At 51.5% G+C, this 1,679-nt stretch overlaps 1 protein-coding gene across 1 annotated transcript; it reads right to left on the bottom strand.

Annotated features, from left to right (window-relative positions):
* Positions 1-952: 952 nt before the first annotated feature.
* LOC106147677 (COMM domain-containing protein 1) lies at positions 953-1,343 on the bottom strand (the record flags this gene model as incomplete). The annotated part of the gene is given in 1 exon segment (XM_013510208.1): positions 953-1,343. A coding segment is annotated over 1 exon segment (177 nt), but the record flags the coding sequence as incomplete, so codon positions are not given.
* Between the last annotated feature and the right edge of the window lie 336 nt (positions 1,344-1,679).

Here is a 1,679-nt window from a genome sequence, read left to right as displayed (position 1 = left end):
TAAAACGTCTAGTACATTTCTAAACAGATAGGAAAGCAACAAAAATCACTATTTTTACAATCTATCTTTAGAGTACAGTTTGGCACTACTGTATTCCTATGACTAATTCTCCCTTTAAACCAGAGTTCTCCAATACCGTGGTCATTATACACTTGTGACCACAGAACATTTGAAATATGGCTACTTCCAAATGATGTGTGATTTAAGTGGAAATTACACACCCTATTTCAAAAATAACAAAAGCTTAATACTTTGTATAATTAAATGTGAGGTGACAACACTTTGAATACACTGAGTCAGGTAAACATTAAAATTCATTTCACCTGCTGGGTGTGGTGGTGCACGCCTGTAATCCCAGCACTCGGGAGGCTGAGGCAGGATGACGGTTGCGAGTTCGAGACCAGCCTGGGCTACAAAGTGAGCTCAAGGCCAGCCTGAACTGCACAGAGAGACCCTGTCTCAAAAAAAGCCAACAAAAACAAAAACGAATCCTGTCACTGAACGGCCGGATCTGATCTTCACTTTGACTTCGCGCTGTTAAATTTGGTCTCTTAACCCTACAGTCGACTGCTGAACAGGTATTCACTCCAACTAACTCACCACTTACCCTCGCAAACTCGTGCTCATTTAATGCTCTCAACTTCCACCCCCCAGGAAAGCCGGGGGACGACCCACTGCGCTTCACAGCACACACAACTGAGAAAGAAACTGGAAATCGCTGCCTACACGGCAGACAGGAAAGACGTCCTGCTGGGGGGATAAACAGTGCTGGGCAACCCTGCAGATGGCGCATCTTCAGCAGAAAACGGTCGCCCTTAGGAAAGGGAGGAGGCACGCAGCGAGCGCCGCGGATAGAAGGAGGGCAGTGCGGGGGCCCGGAACAGCAGTCTGAGCCGGGAAGCCCGGAGGGGGCGCGGGGGCCGGGCAGCTGGAGAGAAGGGGCTGGGAGTACCTTCAGAATGCCCCTCATTTTCGCCAGGAACGGGCGGAACTCTTCGGGGGACACCTCTGGATAAAGTTGGCTCCGCAGCAGCTCCTCTGTGATGCCCGGGTGCCCGTGGAAAGCGTCCTGAGCCAGGCCGCTCAGCAGCCCGCTCAGGGACTTGCTTGCCTCCAGCTCCACCGCCATGGTCGGCGAAGACCCCGCCCCCAGCAGCTGAGCGCGGCCGCGCCACGGAGGCCGAGAGGAGCCGAAATAGTCTGGGCAGACGTGCGAGGAACACGGCTGCCAATGCTCCAGGGGCCGGTGTAGCTGGGTCCCAGCTCTGTTCCTGTAAGGCCCCCACGCGCATATCCCATCCGGTTCCAGTTAGAATAACATTGCTTCCGCTGATTTCCTTCATCACTCCAAAACTTACTTAAGGAAGATGTCGTTTGATGGTGACCCCTTAAGATGGGGTAGCGTCTTGTAGCAGTGCCAGGTAACTTTCGAACGGTCGTCCCACATGCCAGGATTTGCCAACACATTAACTGAATAGGATCCACCACTCAGATCTAATCACTGCCTGCTCCTTATCTATTGACCCTTTGTCCAACAAGGTTTAAGAGCTCCCGATAGCAGAACTCACTTGCTTACCCTCCTTAGTTGCCCCCTCCCACACCCCGGTACCAAGGGTTGAACTCAGAGGAGCTGTAATACTGCATTATATCTCCAGCCTTTTTTTTTTTTTTTTTTTTTT

Source organism: Chinchilla lanigera, unplaced genomic scaffold (genome assembly GCF_000276665.1).
Source record: "Chinchilla lanigera isolate Chin_1 unplaced genomic scaffold, ChiLan1.0 scaffold00550, whole genome shotgun sequence".
In the NCBI taxonomy this organism is placed as follows: domain Eukaryota; kingdom Metazoa; phylum Chordata; class Mammalia; order Rodentia; family Chinchillidae; genus Chinchilla; species Chinchilla lanigera.
Note: the sequence above shows the minus strand (reverse complement) of the source record. Positions and strands in the feature narration are given on the sequence as shown.